This window comes from Stereum hirsutum (genome assembly GCF_000264905.1).
Source record: "Stereum hirsutum FP-91666 SS1 unplaced genomic scaffold STEHIscaffold_11, whole genome shotgun sequence".
Lineage (NCBI taxonomy): Eukaryota > Fungi > Basidiomycota > Agaricomycetes > Russulales > Stereaceae > Stereum > Stereum hirsutum.
In genome coordinates, this window is record NW_006763141.1 from 976,854 (window position 1) to 994,339 (window position 17,486).

General features: G+C 52.8%; 6 protein-coding genes across 6 annotated transcripts in view; 2 read left to right on the forward strand and 4 right to left on the reverse strand.

Moving 5' to 3' along the window:
* Positions 1–119: 119 nt before the first annotated feature.
* On the forward strand, positions 120–2,626 carry STEHIDRAFT_170138 (uncharacterized protein; the record flags this gene model as incomplete). Its single annotated transcript, XM_007306503.1, has 3 exons — positions 120–1,419; positions 1,519–2,031; positions 2,108–2,626. 2 exons carry the CDS (start codon positions 120–122, stop codon positions 1,971–1,973), a joined length of 1,755 nt encoding a protein of 584 aa, XP_007306565.1. The 3' UTR covers positions 1,974–2,031; positions 2,108–2,626.
* A 391-nt stretch (positions 2,627–3,017) lies between these two features.
* STEHIDRAFT_123242 (uncharacterized protein) lies at positions 3,018–8,677 on the forward strand. The gene is made up of 7 exons (XM_007306504.1): positions 3,018–4,670; positions 4,822–5,142; positions 5,255–5,977; positions 6,076–6,327; positions 6,424–7,401; positions 7,488–7,988; positions 8,049–8,677. Exons 1-7 carry the CDS (start codon positions 4,562–4,564, stop codon positions 8,507–8,509), a joined length of 3,345 nt encoding a protein of 1,114 aa, XP_007306566.1. The 5' UTR covers positions 3,018–4,561; the 3' UTR covers positions 8,510–8,677.
* Positions 8,678–8,814: 137 nt separating this feature from the next.
* Positions 8,815–9,036, reverse strand: STEHIDRAFT_61399 (uncharacterized protein; the record flags this gene model as incomplete). The annotated part of the gene is made up of 1 exon (XM_007306245.1): positions 8,815–9,036. A coding segment is annotated over one exon (222 nt), but the record flags the coding sequence as incomplete, so codon positions are not given.
* A 419-nt stretch (positions 9,037–9,455) lies between these two features.
* STEHIDRAFT_112822 (uncharacterized protein) lies at positions 9,456–11,303 on the reverse strand (the record flags this gene model as incomplete). The annotated part of the gene is made up of 13 exons (XM_007306505.1): positions 9,456–9,497; positions 9,571–9,799; positions 9,853–9,905; positions 9,956–9,976; positions 10,089–10,148; positions 10,207–10,277; positions 10,307–10,344; positions 10,463–10,563; positions 10,625–10,725; positions 10,791–10,852; positions 10,920–11,088; positions 11,151–11,185; positions 11,251–11,303. The coding sequence occupies 13 exons, from the start codon at positions 11,301–11,303 to the stop codon at positions 9,456–9,458; spliced, it is 1,035 nt and encodes a 344-aa protein (XP_007306567.1).
* Positions 11,304–12,912: 1,609 nt separating this feature from the next.
* Positions 12,913–14,237, reverse strand: STEHIDRAFT_61168 (uncharacterized protein; the record flags this gene model as incomplete). The annotated part of the gene is made up of 2 exons (XM_007306225.1): positions 12,913–13,700; positions 13,868–14,237. 2 exons carry the CDS (start codon positions 14,235–14,237, stop codon positions 12,913–12,915), a joined length of 1,158 nt encoding a protein of 385 aa, XP_007306287.1.
* Positions 14,238–15,533: 1,296 nt separating this feature from the next.
* The window catches only part of STEHIDRAFT_170141 (uncharacterized protein), a 4,113-nt gene continuing 2,160 nt past the window's right edge, over positions 15,534–17,486 (reverse strand). The window contains exon 5 of the mRNA XM_007306506.1: positions 15,534–17,414. Coding sequence (XP_007306568.1) covers positions 16,127–17,414 — 1,288 coding nt within the window. The 3' untranslated portion in view covers positions 15,534–16,126. The remainder of the gene's footprint in view (positions 17,415–17,486) is intronic.

Here is a 17,486-nt window from a genome sequence, read left to right on the forward strand (position 1 = left end):
TGAAGGAGCTCGATGCTGGCGAAGAGTGTGGCCCGCTGCTGTGTGGCACCCCTAACCCTGCTCCATGGTTTCCACAACATGACTTGCTGTTTCGAACGCGTTCACTCACCGCCGCTTTCATGCTCCCTCGAGCAGCACGGAAACGCGTCTCTCATCTACATCCACACCTCCCTCCATCTACCTCGCTAATCCCACTCCTCAACGGGATAAACTTACACACCTTCAAATGCCCTCATAACCACCGTCGTACCTTCAGCTCGACATCGACATCGAATACATCGAGCCGAAGGAGTCTCAAGCCGTATTACACATCCGACAATGACAATCCACGAACACGAGAAACGGAATACGAAGTAGATGATGATCTCTTATTTCCAACTGGGTATGACGAAGCATCAGCAGCGGTGAAGCACAACCCTCAACCATCAAACGACGACAACGGCGACGATAAACCAGCGCTCGTCGGCGTCCTCTCCAACCTCCTCCGCACCCTCCCACCCTCCGCAATCGCTCGCTCTCCTCCTCCCCCTTCCTCTTACACTCCCTCTCCGTCTTCATCCCCTTCTGCCCCTAAAAGCACCGCACTGTACAACCCAATCTGGAACGCCCCCTTCCCACCCACACCCCCCTCCATCCCCTCCACCCTCTCCTTCCTCACCCACCTCCGCTCCACGTCCTTCACCGCCCTGAACTCCACCTCCTCCACCGCCCCCAACTCCACCTCCTTCCCCTCCACCCTGTCCGACACCGCTTACAAAGACTGGCAATCCTACTTCCACACCGAACGGCACATCGACGGTTTTCAAGGCCGCACGGCCCGTTCGCGCGCGCTCGTGTTTTATTATAATATTCCGCCGGAGGCGGAGTGGAGAGAGGTTGGGAGGGCGCTGGGGAGGTGGGGGTGTGTGACGAGGGTTTGGGGGGTTGTTAAGAGGAGGCCGCATCCGGGGCATCGCCAGAGACAAGGACAAGGACGAGGACAAGGATGGGAATGGGAGGAGGAGGAGGGAAGGAAGGAGGGGGAGAAGGAGGGAGGGAAGGAGAGGGTGGGGGAGAGGGAGAATGATCATGTGAAGGTGTTCGTCGAGTTTGCGAGCGCGGAGGATACGAGGGCGGTTTTGACGCGATGTATGGGGCATGGGTTTGGGTGGAGGATGGTTAGTGGGAAGAGACATTATAAACATTTGGATGGGAAGGTGCCGGTTATGCTGTGGGATTATGCGGAGGAGAATAGCGTTAGGGAGCAATTTGAGTTTGAGAGGGAGATGAGGCAGGGTGAGGGAGAGGAGGGGAAGAGGAAGGAGAAGAAGAGGAGGAAAGTGCCGTTTACTTGGATTTATGTGCATAGATGGAGAGGAACGAAGGGGAGGTTGGAAGAGGTATTTAGAGGTGCTAAAGGCTTCGAGAGGGTCGTAGTCGGTCAGTCCGTCTCCGTTTCTATTCCTGCTCTGTCCCTGTCACTATCCCAGTTCCTATTCTACTTCTCCTTTCATTGCCGATTCTAACATCACAACCCAGAGGATCAAATCAAATCAAAACCCTGGCGCGCCGCCTACATAAAATTCGCCCGTCCGCTCCACGCTCAAATAGCCCTCCAAACCTTCCAAGGCCATCTCGTCGACCTTTCCTCCCCTTCACCCTCTTCATTGACCTACGTCCAACACCAAAACGAATCTCAAGACCCATACACCCTGATTCTCTCCCCTGACCTCCCGCCTTACTTCCTCGACCAACAAAGGGACGAGGAGATGCGGGTGTGTTTGGGGAAGGGGAAGGGGAAGAGGGGTGGGAATGGGAAGAGGGAGGAGGGGCCGAGGGCGTGGTGGGATTTTGGGAGTGTGGAAGATCGGCAGCACGTGGGGAAGGAGGGGATGGAGGGATGGAGGGATATAAATGGGTATGGGGGGAAGGAGGAGGAGGAGGAGAAAGAGGTCAGGTATCAGTTTGTGTTGAAGCCGATAGTCATGGGATAGGTCGGGATATGAGTTCGGGGGAAGCTGAGTGGGTAGATGTTGAGCAGGTCGGGACCAGGTAAATCGAAACCATATTTCTTCATTCCGACACATCAGAAAAACTAATCCCTTCTTCTCTCTTCTCTCTTCTCCAGCCTCAACTCCCCTCCCATCTGAAGATCTGAAACCCTCCTCGCTTTCCGGCGTTTACACACAGAGGACATGTCGACGAAGGAGGACGAAGGGCGTATACGCATACATACCCACGTGCACGAAGAGTTCTTCCGACTTTCTTCGCTTTCGCTGCTCTTTCGACTGGAATGGTGTCCCATCGCACCGCGCCATCGCCCGCTCTCGTTGTCCGCTTGCCTATTGAAACGGAAGAAGTGAGACTCCATCTACACGTGCCACACATATCCTCTTTTCCCCTCTAAGCAGCGGCAGCGATACCTAATCCTGCCTGACCGCTGAGCGTGTATAAAGTGGTCATGGGGAGAGGATAGGGTCGGTAGAATATACGATGGATGAGGTTGGCCGCAACTAGCATCGCTGGTACTATGGAGGGAGGAGGAGGAGGGGGTAGTGATTTATATATCGTAGGAGAACGTAGCGTTTTACGCCTGATAGATTCTATGTCATGTATACATACCTGTATACCTTGGAGAGGTATCAAGAACCAGATCACTAAAGCTTCACTGCTATCATCACAGACTACAGCGGAAACTCTCTGGCCAGCATCCTGATTCCTGAATCATCGTGCCACACTCATTCGACGCTCATCCTGATGTGGCACCGGCACACCCTAACCCCATCCGAGGGTTGTCCGAGGGTCTGCAAGTATTGCGGCCTCCCCCGAAGAACGCGACTTGCAACGTTAACTTTTGCGCGTCGTGTTTATTTCTCGAGGCAAGACTTCGTGGCTATAGCTAGATCTTCGAATTCGCCTGGGATGCTCGATGCTCTCTCGAGCCATCCGCAAACACGTCTCTGCTAAGACGCTCCTCTCCTCCCCATCTCCATTTCCATCTCCATCCCCCTTTTCTCCCGGTCCATCCTCACTTTCACCTTCTTCATCCTCACCTTCGACACCGAGCCCATCTTCATACTCGAGCCGAAAGTCATCCTCGCTCCTCGACGGCCTAAATCTCTACAGATACAAATGTCCACATACACGCCATAATTCTTCCACTGCGTTCTTGCTTCCTACGGATTTGGATATTGTGAATGAGCGTCCGCATGGGGTTGGACATGGACATGGACATGGGCAGGGGAAGGAGGGGCAGCATCAAAACCAAAAGCAGGGTCAACGTGGGGCTGTTCATACGCACGCGAATGCGGAGGAGAAGGAGACATACAGGGATAGGGATAGCGAGAGGGAGTGGGAGAGGGAAAAACAAAAGGATATGACTTCGGAGGAAGTGAGGGAGGCGCGATATGCGGGACTCGTTAACGCGCTTCGACTTCGAGGTCGTTCCCCTCCCTCCTCCTCCCACCCGGACGCGACCACGAACCCTCACACGAACCCGAACACGAACACGGGCCCGAATACGAACACGAACACGGGCCCGAATACGAACACGAACACGGTCAAAGGAACCTCAGGACGCATCCGACTCAAGCCCATTCTCGTTCCTCCTGCTCTTTCTGGGGGACCGTACAACGCAGACGACGGACCTTCTTTCGGACCTGATTATCATCCCGAAAGCGCGGAGGGTGTGAAGGAGGATGTGAAGGGGATGTTGAATGGAGGGCAGGTGGAGGTGGAGGGGAGTCTTTCGCAGAGGACGGTTTGTGTGCTGGGACTTGAGCCGGGTACGAAGGAAGATTCTGTGAGGTCTGTGTTTCGGGCTTTTGGAAGGATACGGGCGTTGTCGATGCCTGCGTCTCCTTCACCTCCATCTTCTTCAACCCCCTCTTCTTCACCCTTCACTTCCACTCCGTCGTCGTCTTCACCATCACACCATGCTCCGCGAGGAACGGAAGAAAAGGAAAAGTACAAGACCGCGTACGTGACATACCACACGAGCGATTCCGTCACCCGAGCGCTCCAGAAATACGCGACCGAGTCTGTATACGTGAGAGGGAAGGAGGTGCATTTGCATAGACATGTGAGGGGGACGTATTTGCCTGGAGAAAACACAGAGGGGAATGTGTTGAGGCGGTTGAAGGATTTGGTGGATGCGAGGGAGGAAGAGTCACACGTCAACGAGGAGACTGAGGTGAAAGTGGATGAAGTCGGAGTGGCGGAGGGACAGAGGGAGGGAGAGAGGGAGAGTCGAGGACGGCAAGATCATATCCCGTTCCGAATCCTTCCCTTCCCCCGAATCGCACTCCCCAGACCTTCCTCCATCTCTTCTCCACCATCTTCACCATTCGTGAACGAACCCGGCACACTCTCCCGCATCCTCCAACGACCCTCCACACCCTCCACACCCTCCACACCCTTCTCTTCCTCCCCCCCTCCCCCTCCTCTCATACTACCACCACGATCCCAGCAACACACCACCTCCGCTACAGATTTCCAGTCAAAGATATGGGACCTCCCACCGGTACAGGCAGAGGCCCTCGTCGCGAATGCGGTTTCTCCGTTCATGCGTTCGTCGGCGGAGATGGGGCCGTCGAGGCATTTGAAGATTTATGGGGCGCCGAGGAAGTGGGGAGTGGGCGATATGGGGGTTTGGTTATCTGAGTTTGGGACGTTGATGAGGATTACGGATGGTGCGTATCCACCTCTGTCCTCTTCTCTTTCTGCCTTTCATCGATTCACCTGTCCATGCGGCATCCCAAATCCCCCCCAATCACCCACACATTCATTCAATTCCGCAAACATACTAACGAGATGACCATGACCCACCCCAACAAACCACAGAACAAAACTCCAAACCGCTAAACCACATCCTCGCCTCCTTCGCCACCCAAACCGACGCGTTCTCCGTCCTGCTCAAGCTTGCGGAGCTCGAATTCAAATGTGAAGGCGACAGGATTTTCGTCGAATACGCTTCGGAGCACGAAGTCGGGTACGCGTCGGAGCACGAAGCTGAAAGTCACAATCACGGTCAAGGTCAAGGTCAGAATCAAGGGCAAGGTCAGGGGACGGCGGCTCATGTGATCGGACTCGGAGGTGGGGGAAATATTGGCGAGTTGGAGGCGATGTTTGGGGGGTTGAGGGGGTATAAGGGCGTTTTGGTCGGTGAGTGACCACTTCCTCCCTCTCTTTTGCACACCATCTTCGCGACCAGAACTCGCGCTCTCTGAAAACCTTTCTTTTCTTGTGCACGCGACTGACTGTGTTTCACTCACAGAGGACACGATCCCGAACAAACCCTACCAGTCCGCCTTCGTCACTTTCAGATCGCACGCGAACGCGAAGCACGCTGTCGAGGCTTTGTCAGCATCGTTGTCGAGAGATAGAGCTCGAGACAGGGAGAAAGGGAATGGATGGGAGATCGAGGTATGCGAGAGGCCGTCGTTTTTGATCGATTTGGCACTGGGGAAGTTTGATAAGGATGTGGGTGTGGGTGTGGGGGATGGTGCGAGAGAGCAGGGGTCTGTGGATGGGGAGTCGTCACGGGAAAGTGTGTCGTCGTTGGAGCGCTCGGAGGACTATGGCAGAACAGTAGCAGATGCGGAGGATCGTCATTCCCACCTCGTCGACGTCGAGCCGGCGTCGGCTTCTGCTCGAAACACCCTGCAACACAACGGCAACAGACTGACGGCTCCTAGGACAAGCACAACTATGAACACGGACGAGACCCACTCTCCCTCCTCCTCCTCCCCCTCCCCCTCTATCTCCTCATCCGCATCCTATTCCGCTACACCACAATTCAAACCCGTCCGAACCCTCTCAATCCCCGATGCAGAAGCCCAGGTCGAGAAAGCTTCGGCTCCCTATATTCGTCTCTCACCCAGTGCTTCGCAACATTTGGAGGTTTCCGGTGTGTCGGAGGCGGAGAGGGAGAGTTGTGGAGGGAAGAAGTTTGGGGTTTGGGTTTCGAGGTGGGGGTGTGTGACGAGGGTTTGGGATGGTACGTGTCGTGCTATTCTTTCTTATTCATTTCAACTCATCTGTCTGTTTATTCTTCCGTTGTGAATCGCTTACACTTGACACTTATGCTCCTCGCAGAAGAAAACAACGTCCGCCTCCCATCCATCCGCATATCCTTCGCAACAAACATGGAGGCCTTCGCCGTCCTGATGGAGCTCTCTAGCCGCCAGTTCATGTACGACGGCCAGAGACTTTCGGTGGATTATCTGTATCTAAGTCAGAGTGAGATGCCGGAGAAGACGGCGGTACATGTTTCGTCGTTCATTGGGTCGGTTTATCAGTTGCGGAGTTCGTTTGGGAAGTTGCCGGGGTTCAAGGGCGCTTTGATAGGTCAGTCTCATTTGCTTACCACCCAGTCCCTATCCACGTTTGGCTTACACTGCGCTACCCGCACACTGTGTTGACATTTCATGTTGGATTTTGAAGAGAACCCAATCCAGGGTAAACCGCACGCGGACGCCTTCGTCACGTTCGAGACCGAAGCCGCTGCGTCGCGCACGGTTAGAAAACCTCCGACGCCTTCTTCAGAGTCCAAACGGCCGAAACTACGACTTTGCGAGAGGCCGGCGTTCTTGATCGATCTCGTCATGGGCAAGTTCGACGATCTGTCTGCACCATCACCACCACCACCGTCACCGCCACCGACGACGACGACGACGACGACGACGAACAGTCCACTGTCGAATCATGACCATCCGTTACATGACACCACGACCTCCCTCGGGCCCTACCTATCCCACCCTTCCGACCCACTCTCAATCACCCCCACATCCATAAACCCAACCTGGCTCTCCCCCTTCCCGTCTCTCACCCCCTCCGTCCGGGACGCCCTCCTCACGATGAAGAGAGACAAACACAACCTCTCCGGGCTCTCTCCCCCCTTAAAAACCGACTGGCAGACCTATTTCGGGACAGAATGTCTCATGCGTGGGTTTTGTGGGAAACGAGCGCGCTCGTGCACGTTGTTGCTCTATGCGTTGCCGGGCGAGGTCGATGAGTTTGCGTTGGGGAGGTATTTGGGACGGTGGGGGACTGTTACTGGGGTGTGGAAATTTAGGAATCGGGATGGGGATCCTGAGACGGGAGGCAGTGGGGGTAGTTTTGGGAGCGGGAGCGCGAATGTGATTGTGGAGTTTGCGAGCAAGGAGGACGTGAGGGCTGTTCTTGACCGAGGGAGGGAGTGCATGATCGGGTTTAGGAGCGGGCATGGAAGGCCGAGTTTCTTTTGGGATTATGCGGAGGATAATGGGATGAGGATACGGTATGGGTGGGGAGAGGGAGCGAGGGAGAAGGAGAGCAGGACGGGGAATTTTAGTTGGGTTTATGTGCATGGGTGGGTGGGTACGGGGGAGGAGTTGGAGAGGGAGTTTGACGGGTTGGAAGGGGTTGAGAAGGTTTTGGTCGGTAAGTTTATCTTTCGTTTCGTCCTTTCTGCTTTCAGGAGCTCGTCGTGAAGAGATGTGCTGACGGTGATTTCTGTGGGTTTTTAGAAAGAAAGATTCCTGGAAAGCCCTGGCGAGCGGCGTACATCGGTTTTGTTCACCCACGTTACGCCGACGCGGCCAGGCAAGCGAAGAACGGTAAACCATCAAGCATACCTTTGCCCTCAACGTACAACTCCCAAACTCTTCCATCGTCAACGCCCACCGACACCCCTGGCTCCCACTATATCTTCGACCTTCGACCTGACCTGGAACCTGCGTTCTTCGTCAATCCGTTAGCAAATGTAATGGGTGCAGAGAATGAGGGTACCCCCGATGCACACGATCTCGAACGAGCGAACCCGTTTGAGTTCGGCCGGTGGACGAGGATCGTGGAAGAGCTGAAGAGACATGGTCTATCACCGCCCGAGACCCGACTGCCCCCTCTGTTGTTTTCCTACGACCGGAGTAGGCGTGGCAGTAGTGAGAGAATAGAGGCCGATCGAACGGCAGAAGGACTGCCCGTGATAGATATAAATGCGAAGTGGAGAAAGGGAAGGCTGGCCAATTGTGCGTCCACATCTACCACACCTACCGAAACGTCCCTCCAACAAGACTCCCCTCCTACAGTCTACTCGCAGGACCCGACCTCCATCCTCTACGACGTCAAGTTCGATCCAGGCACGTACCTTCCCTACACCTACTACGTCGACAAACTCCTCCTCAGTCTTCCCCGCTCGCGCATATTTCAATCCATACCTCGAGAGGACCGCAGAGCTATCTTTGAGCATTTCTTGGACGAGATGACGGAGGAGTTGGGCCGGAGGAAGGTGCAGCCGTTAATCAAGAGGAGGCTGAAGAGGATGCTTGAGGTTAGTCCGGTGTGGATCGCGCACGTGCCGCCGGAGGAGAGGAGTACGGCGCAGAAACATGCGTGGTGGAGGTATTGCGAGGGTGGGGATAGGTTGTTGTTGTTGGAGAGCGGGCCCCATTCGGAGAGAATTTCGGATGATGAGGCGAACTCGATAGCGAAGAAGAGAGAGGGGCGTCATGCGTATGAGCAGAAGAGAATTCGCGAGGGGAAAATTTGAGCGGGATCGATGGTGCCGTTGGTATCTTACGGGGCGTTGTTTTCTCGACACACACTTACAGCTCTCTTAGACTTTGTCTCGCATTATTGCTTTGCATCGCTTACATTCGTCTCTTGCTGCTGCATCATCTACATCTAATTTTGCATAGGGTGTTGTAACTTATTCCATTCTGCTATATTTTCTTCATTCCGTCTCTCGGCGCAGACAACTATGGAATGCATACACTATCCGTGGGTGATCACTCCACGCAGTGGACCTTGAAGCCTTTCTCGAAAACCAAGCGTGCAGAGTATCAGTCGTGAACCCTACAGGTACCGCCTCAAGTATGAATTTTGAACCCATGAACGAACGGGAACTACGACAAGCGACGACGCAGAGCTAGAAGAAAGAACGACCAAGGAAAAACAAAAATAAATATTGAGACCCGTAGGTCTACCACTCTGGAGAAGCGTGTCATCCTTGTGCAGGGGCCATGCTAATCTTCTCTGTATCGTTCCAATTTTTTCGTATGTCACCCCGAAGGGGACACTTGACTGTGTTCAAGCTCGTGTGGCTGAGACATAAGGTGGGGTTTTGCGTGGGTGGCGGGTGTCGCTGCCAGACGCGGCACTCATCTTGTGGCGTGGTATGGCGAGCTCGTATTTTTCTCAAACTTGGGGCAGATTTGAAGAGCTGGTTGTTCGCAGTGCGTTGCCTCTCAAGCCGACATATTAACCAACAAATAAAGTTTGGCAGAATTCATCACAGCACCACATACTTAGAGGTGACTACTTACTCCCAAGAGCAAATCTCAAAAGGATTACCAAAAAAGTGACACAAAACCAGCCAATGAATAGTACCGCTTTGCAGCGCACTATTGAATGATCGTACTCCTGTCAGGCAACACAGTTCAGACCGCGATCATGGAAATAACAAATTATGCTGCGTCGTGGTCCATTCCTCTGGTTTATACCATCTCAATTCTATCCGCGTCGTTGCTTCCATATTCCTGAAGTATATGTTCCACATGAGTATCACTCAATGTACAACAGAAGAAAAAATACGCTGAAAGATAGACTGACCACAGGGTCCATGACGGTCCCCTGGAGACTTCCATTTCTGACGAAAAGAATGTCATCCTCTATAAGCGACCTTGTATTCTGTCTTGGTTCAACTGGCGCTCCTATATTCCCGAGAACTATGTTGAACCTGAGCTCTGAAAGCGGAAGAGTCGCGGAAACATCTCCGGAATGCGGATCGGAATATGACTTGAGGTTCAGGACCAGGCGGTTCATAATGAGGTTAGGAAATCTGGATGCAGCATGAATGATCGGGCGATCCATATACGATGAAGATATACGTACATATTTAGATATGGTGTGAGGCCTGTTGACCACAGAGAGCTCGTATAAGTGCTCTGTGAAGGCAACTCAATACCAACTCTGAAGCTATAAATATTAACCTTACGTTTTTGTCCACAACACCAGCCTGGATACATGTTGCTTAAGTACAGCTTTGCAACGGAATGTTGGAAAGTTACTCACTAAATTGAACCCAAAGGTAGGAAGTGTGATGATCATAATCAGACTATGATACAAACCTTAGCCTGGGAGTTACCACTCGAGTCCTTTTGCAGAAACATACAGAAAGTGTATCGCTCCTGAACATAATAGCGGTCATTTAGCGGCTAATTATGTATCACTCAAGCCTGAGCGTACCATCTCGTAGAAAGACCTCAGAGACACCAGATTGCCCAAGCCTCCGCTGTTGGCGTACGTGGTAAAATGTTCTGACCATGGTTAGAGCAAATATATATACGGCGAGCAACGAGTTTATGGCTGCCTCCACGAGCTGTACTGCAGATAGAATGCCATATTATATAACCGCCGCTGAAGGGAAGTAGAGAAACATACAGCTAGCAGACAGATAGTGAGTAATATGCATGCTTTCCGTATAGTTAAGACCGGAGCGTACCTATCTAAAAGGGATTGGTTCGGTTCATTGGCCCCGCAGTTTGACAATGTACTGAGAATGGATCCTGCATTCGATGCTCCTGTGGCTAGTCCAAAAGAGCTCTAGAAGAATAACGGTAATCTTACCATTAGTTAAAGATGCCCGCAAAGTCTAGGTGCTTACGTAGATGTCCAGGATAGAAGCTGAGACCACAAAGATACCACATATAGCAAAGACCTTTCTGTTATATCCAGTGATACACCATGCTCTCATGGTGAGTAGTCCTAAGATAATGTGATATTAGTGTGATAATAGTATATTATACGAGATAACAGTAGATGATGCGTACCCGAAGTTGTGATCGCTGTTAGAGACCACAACGCGTTCCCGGCGTACTCTATATCACGACAGCTAAAATAACCGTTCAATAGTCACCGTTAATAATCGCTCTCCATGGATGCGTGAACAGTAATCTCACAGGGTATCCGTCATTGTGCCGCCAACCGAAGCCGCCAATGAAAAGACCAGGTATATCAGAAATCCATATCTATTGATCAGGAAGACGCTCGATGTGATGGTCAAACAGTTGGACCAGATGACTAGTATCTCAGTGGGAAGAGTATCGATATAGTCATACAGCCATACGGCTGACATACGATGTAGTGCTTCTCAGCGGGGCACAGCTGTCAAGGAGGCGTGTAGAACATACTTGTCGCAGAAAAGGTGGTCCGGTTGTCAATTAGCCTGAAAATACCCAAATATCGTCAATATGTCATATGGTAAATTAAGAAAGGTGATCTTGAAATCACAGTATCCAATAGCTCTTAATCCAATACTCGAGTTCGAGGTCGCCGGTAGACATGGCGAAAATCTCTGTTGAAGGTGAGTGAAGTGGTCAAGGGGAAGTAATAGGTGAGATTACGATGCTGCGATGCTGTTTTGCGGCACGTAAGATTATATGGGACGTCACAGCGCAAGTATAGCACGACCTCATAGAGTATGCGGGTCGATATCATGACGCTGATGCAAGGTAGGAATATTACAGGCTCTGTACACCCGTAGGAATTAGTTGCCGTCCTACTTCAAGATATGGAACCTCGAGTCAGTAGTACCCGTCTTGGGCTTGTTAATAGTTACATGGTTCTTGATGGGCGGGAATAAAGGGGAGAAGGCGGGAGTAGTCTGATCCTGAGCAACAGAGATACTATTGCCAAACCTGAGATACACAGTATATTGCTCCGCATGAATACCTTTTACTTGAATCGGACACGGTAGCATAGTGTCACAAGGTATTATGACGCGTCTAAGAGCTAGTCAATGGCCAAGGCTCACTTTATAACTTGAAGAAGAGGGCCCGGGATCGGTGGGAGATCTTGGTTCTTGACAAAGGTTCAGGAGGAGCTTGCGTCGGGTTTGAAGCACCATCTCGAATCTAGTCCCAATTTAGTCCGATCAGGTTACTTGCCAACTCAGAGAGATGAGGCACAAATACCAGCCTTACTCGAGTCTCCTCTCTTCCGTCCTTTCCCGCGGCGTTGACACGTATATGTAGTCCAGGCCCAAGGTAACGCCACGGGAAATGCAATCACTGTGAAGCCAAAATGCAGCTACAAAATTCCTCGGAAGTTGTTTCAGAACAGAATTTATGCGCCGAAGATGAGTCAACGAAGGGTATTATTTTGGAGAAATACCCTCTCATGGACCTACAGCTTTTGAGGATTATGGCCGATTTCGATAGAAATCTTATCCGTGAGCCTTGTGGTGTATTTTGCTAGAGATTAATATTGTCCAGATGAAAACCCTTCTTGGGTGGTTAGACCAGTAAGACCGGGAAGTTGTGAGAACAAAGCGGAAGAGAGCAAAGAATTGAAGAGAGATGAGATGCGAGCTGCGGACTAAGTGATCCGAAACTGATGGTTACGAAGAAGGCTCAGGAGCGAAGGCGGAAGTCAAGAGTCCGAGCAAAATTGCAGACTCATGAGAGCAGTGAACGGGAGAACCGAAACAATGTTCCTGCTTGCTACCCGTCATGAGCTCAGTATAGGCCGCCGCGGAAGAAAGCAGAAACGCGGAACTCGCCGGGAGAATGCACTCTACGCCACATCACAACGTAAGTAGTACGCCACCTAAGCCGCGTCGAATCAGACAATCGAACATGGACTTCAACTTCAGCTCTAACAATCGAGAGCAGAGAGCAGAGCGCATGATGTTATATAAGCTAATGCGAGTAGAGGTACACTGATCCGGACGTGATTCAGGAATCAGAAAAAGAAAGGAATACAACAATCCATAGTAAATAGCGTAAGTAGACCGTGAATACGCGAAAAGCAGAATCAGGAAAACAACAATAACAGCACTTCAGCAAGAGTCCACGTATACGTATGCAGAGTCCATCCCACCGTCCAGCCAAAGTTAGACCAGTTCCCTCCATTTCGTCCCTATCGAACTCCCGCACCTACGCCTACGCCTACTCAGGCCCCCTGCAACCAATCCCTCAACCCCCTAACCAGCCTCCTCGCCGCCACCTCCAACCTCTCATCCTTCGTCCTGGCCACTTCTACCACCGTCCTCTTCCTCCCTGCCCCTCCACCTGCCGGACTAATCACCAACCCGACCCTCCTCGAACTAAACGCCACGCTCACCCTCTCCCACTCCACCGCCTTCCCATTCCCTCCTCCACCTCCTCCACCTCCTTCACCTTCTCCGCTCGAGCCACTAACATAAATGACCCCCCTCCGCCCCCCTTCCTCCCTAACCAGATCCTCCAACCTCGCCCGCGGCTGCATCAACCCAAAAAGATCCCGAAAACTCTCCTCCCTTTCCAGATGCAGCTCCGTATCGTCACTCCAGACGTCTTCCCGGACTTTGAGGGCTATGAAGAGGTCGAGGATCGAGGTTTCGCGGTGCGAGGAGGGTAGGAGCGGGCCGGGGATGTGGATTCCGTTCGAGTTGGAGGTTCGGTCGGATTGTGGTTGGGTGTGTGATTGTGATTGTCGGTGTTGAGAGTGTTGGCGGGAGGGATGGGAATGGGAGGAGGTGGAGGATAGGGAGGTTGTGGAGGGTGTTGGGGAGGGTGGGCTTGGATTTGGATTTGGATTTGAGTGGGAGGTCGTGGGTGTCGATGGGGAGGCGGCGGAGGCGGAGATGGCGCAGGAGCTGTAGGGAGGTGCGAAGTGGGGGAAGGGGTCGGAGCTGTAGGGATGTCGGAGGAGGGAAGTGTATGCGGGGAGATAGGTTGAGCGGAGGACGTGCATGCATGCTGTAACACGAGGGGAGGTCAGTATGTCGTCGAAGACGTATAGATGAGGGGCAATAGGGGCTATCGGACTAGGGTGGCGCAGAGGACATTGCCACCCATCATCTTGTATCATTTCTCCTCCCGAGAAGACTCAAAATGCCCTTGCATGAAGGATGAAACGGACTAACCGATATAAAGCGCCCGATTGACCAGCCTCAAACTGACCGAAAGCCAATAAAGCGTCTTGCGCTGTCTCTCGACCCTCCCCTCGTCCAACCAACTCGACTGCGGAAAGGTATGATACACGATCTCCAACAACAGATGGGACGGCAACATCGTGAACGTCAGCGGGGGCACTCTTCTCTTCCCTCTATAACCCTCGCTCGTCGAGGGCGAGTATGGCGGTGATGTGGGATTGGAGTTGGTGTTGGCGTTGGTATTGGTATTGGTGGCGACATGGCGGAACGGATTACGCGATGCGAAGTGCGCGGGAGGAGGAGGTTGGCCATGGGAAGAGTAGGCTGTAGCGCTCGAGTAAGGAGGCGGGGGAGGAAGCATGGGGGGCTTTTCGTCGACGACGACCATCGTGCGAGGATCTCGAGCCGGCTACGCTTTTATGTTCCTTCCTATACGTGCGTGTGCTGCTTGGGTAAGGCTATCGCGGTATTGGGTTCGTGAAACGAAACCGTAAACGTCGAAGTTGAGGGTGTCACTGGATAAGGCTGCGCTGCGGTGTGTTGATGGATTGGATTGGATCGGTTTGGGGTGAGGGAAAGGCGATAAGAGGAGAGGCGCTGGATGGAGGACGGGTGGAATGGACGTTGGCTATGAGTAATGTGCGAGGAATGTGCGAGGATGGGAATAGAATAGACTGAGAGTCGCTGCGGGGAGCCGTGGAACTGTGACGGGCACGCAGGCCGGCCTTTGGAGGATGGAACTCAGCAGGGCGTCAGTATTGCTTTTTGTTGACAGGCTTCTAGGACAGCAATTCTAGGGATGTTATATACGAGTAGAATAGGTCAAGAACGAGGAAGACCGTAGTAGTAACGAAGAGTGCTGGCAGTCTGAGCTGGCTCCAAGCGAACGATGACGAAGTGGCGTTTCTCACTGTTTCTCAGAGTCAAAGCGGGGATAAAGACCTCACGGGCGCTCTCCTCGACCCGTGTCATTTATATGGACCGCAATGTCCCAGACTACCAGTAATTTTGAACATGAAACGATACTTTTGAAGGCCCAAGAGTCCAAGACGAAGCCGAGGCAGACCGCAGCTGCTGAGCATCATGATCACTTGGAACCTGTCCGAGTCGTAAATATGTTACTCAGGCTGGGACTCGAGAGTGTACCGGACTGCGCAGCGGAAATTCTATATATTCGAGTCCTTACTTGTGGATGCTCTGAGCTCATGAATGTCTTGGAAGGGTCCAAGACGACTTGGCATGCACTTCCTTCCATACGATATGTCCAACCGAGCAAAGACGTGGTAAGGTGGAGTTTCATCAAAGACTCACTGCGCCGCTGCGTGGTGGCGCCAATTCAACATGCTCAGACCGGTACCAGCGCGAATATGATTAGGTGGGTTCTTAGCACGAACGGGTGACGAGAGCGAGAGCGAGAATGAGATAAAAGTAAAGAAAAAGCGAATAAATAAACAAAACAAAACTAAGTATGTATGGGACCTATATGTGCAATTGCAAGTCGAGAGCCTAAATGGTCGGGAAGTTGTCAATATCAACAAGCTTAAGGAGGAGGCGGCTCTAATAAGAATATAATATCGTGACAGGTCGTTAAAAAGAGACAAACAGCAATTGCAATGAACATTGAACAGGAAGAAGCGAGAAACGACGTGGTGATGACGGTGAAGTGGAGAATAAGTAGGATGGATGGATGGATAGCAGAACTACATGATATAGACAGGCCTATTAGGGCAGATGGATGGAGAGGACAAACAAGCGATGTGTTGATTGATTGTATGACTGTATGGCTGTATGGTTGGGTGGGTGGTGGTGATGGTGATGGTACAGTGCCGCAAATCAGCGCAGGGATATGGAGGTGTAGAAGGGCCGTGGGCAGAAGAAATATGGGAAAAGAATACAGAGGAATCGAATGCGATGCATGGATACGTGCCTACGTGAATGACGATGCGATGCAATGCAATGCAATAAAGAAGAGCCAAAATAGATGCGGATGCGACGATATGACGATGTGACGAGTGACGAACGACGACCTGTGAAGATGTGTAGGTGGAGGATGGATGGCGTGAAGTGTGTGCATGCGTGGTTGGGGGGTATGCAATTACATTTGCTGAAAGAGTAAGAGCAAGGATGAAGAGATAGATGCAAGATGTGTGTGAGATGCAAATTGAAAGAGGCCGATGCCGTTGTCCGCCGTCCATCCATCCATCCATTCGTCCATGAATCATTGCATTCTCCAAGTGCAAGAAAGCCACCTCATATCCTCAACTCCCTAAACCCCCTAACATCCACCCTCCCCACCCCATTCCTCATCCACTCCCCATCCTTCCCCACCACCCCCACCTCCTCCCCCTCTCCCCCCACCTTCTTCCCCCTCTTCCCCACAACACCTTTCCTGAACCTCCCCCCGGGGATAACGATCTTCCCCGCCCCCTTGGTCTTCCCCCCAGCACCACCACCCCGAACAACCCTCTCCGCCACCCGCGGACTAGGCAGCCCCAGCGCCTTCCTCTGTCTTCTCGTCAATGGCCTATCTACCGGCGCAGGCGGTGCAGAAGCTGATGCTGATGGAGGGGGTGCTGGGAGCGGCGAAGACGACGAAGAAGTATCGGACGAGGTCGACGCCGTCTCGGATAATGACGGTGTATCCGCATCCGCATCGACGTCCACATCCACATCGTCCATCATTATCGGCGGCGGCCTCCGAGTCGCCCCTTCTTCTTCCTCCCCATCCTCGTCGTCCATATCATCCGCGTCAGACCCGTCCTCCTCGTACCTCATCTCCACATCCCCTTCCCCCTCTTCCTCCCCATCGTCCTCCTCCTCCGCCTCCCCCTCGCCATCCTCATCCTCCCCCCTCCTGGACCTCTTCGCCGCACTATGTTCCGAATCCTCACCATCCCCCGAACTCTCATCGAACGTCCTCTTCGGACTCCGATGATCCCTCTCACTTAAGGGGGGCACCGTCATCATCGACGAGTCGGACGCCGTCGTGCTGCTACTATCCCTACTAGTGGGGGTAGCGGTGGTGAAGGAGGTGGAAGGCAACGTAATCTGCGATGGCGAGACTGATCTCGAGCCCGGCAAAGGGATCTGCGAAGGCGTAGGTGGTGCCGTCGAACTCGTATCCTCCTTCTGTCTCGTCGAAGAAGTAGAAGCAGAAGCAGACGCGGCCTTGCTCGCCGCCGTCCGTCTCAGACTCTCCCTCTTCCCCTTCATCTTCGCCGGCGCCTTCTCTCCCTCCTTCTCCTTATCCCCCTTAACCTTCTCTTTCGCAGGGTTCTTCCCCGTAAGAACAAGAGGCGCCGAAGCCGACGCCGACGATCCTTCCGTCTTGTTATTCGTCGCAGCAGCAGCAGCCCTCACCGACGCACGCGTAGCTTTCGCTTTGGAGATCTTCGCAGTCGGTGGTGGCGGTGGTGGCGCCGGCGGTAGATCGTCCACGTCTGACGCTGAGGTGAGTGTCCATTCGTGGACTTGGGGGAGACCCTGATGGGGCCCTCGGAGGTTACGGATGGAGGAGAAGTGTTCCCAGTCGTGGTATCTGCATTCGGCGCATGGTGTCAGATATTTGAACTCGTAAAACAGAGAAGGGGGGGGGGGCGAGAGAGAGAGA